The 511-nt window shown below is 41.9% G+C and overlaps 1 protein-coding gene across 1 annotated transcript; it reads right to left on the bottom strand.

The window, feature by feature from the left end:
• Positions 1–80: 80 nt before the first annotated feature.
• Positions 81–272, bottom strand: T265_12338 (hypothetical protein; the record flags this gene model as incomplete). Its single annotated transcript, XM_009179774.1, has 1 exon — positions 81–272. One exon carries the CDS (start codon positions 270–272, stop codon positions 81–83), a length of 192 nt encoding a protein of 63 aa, XP_009178038.1.
• Positions 273–511: the final 239 nt, after the last annotated feature.

The raw sequence follows: 511 nt of genomic DNA, 5'->3' as shown, positions 1-511 counted from the left end.
TGCTGGCTACTTTTTCTACTGTGATATTCGTAAAATATTAAACTTAAACTTCCGAAACCCCAAAATGGCACTTAATGGAGTCAGGCGGAAGAACATTCATTGTTTTGGTCACATCGTGCCTCCTCTCGAGAAAACGTAACCAGGCGGCTGTGATAATTGGTGTAACCGATGATTTTAAGTTCAGCATGAATGACTTTGGCGTAGACGGGTTTTGGATTGTCCATAGTCGCTTGTGCCTTCACTGGCGATCGCCAGTCAAGTCCACAAGACATTCAAGGGCTTAACGATGGTCTTATCATGCGTTTGCAGCATTTATCGATTGAAATGACGAACTAGAGGGATAGTGGACCATTATGGGCACAACATTGAACATAAGTGTTCTACAGTAGGAAAAACAACGTTCTTGATTATCGGACTATCGGATAAATCTTGAGCTTTTAAGTCAACCAACGGGCTGACACTGAATAGTATTGGTTCTGCCATACAATCCGATTAAATCAATTATCGCGAG

The sequence above is a fragment of the Opisthorchis viverrini genome, assembly GCF_000715545.1.
Source record: "Opisthorchis viverrini unplaced genomic scaffold opera_v5_7585, whole genome shotgun sequence".
NCBI lineage: Eukaryota > Metazoa > Platyhelminthes > Trematoda > Opisthorchiida > Opisthorchiidae > Opisthorchis > Opisthorchis viverrini.
Note: the sequence above shows the minus strand (reverse complement) of the source record. Positions and strands in the feature narration are given on the sequence as shown.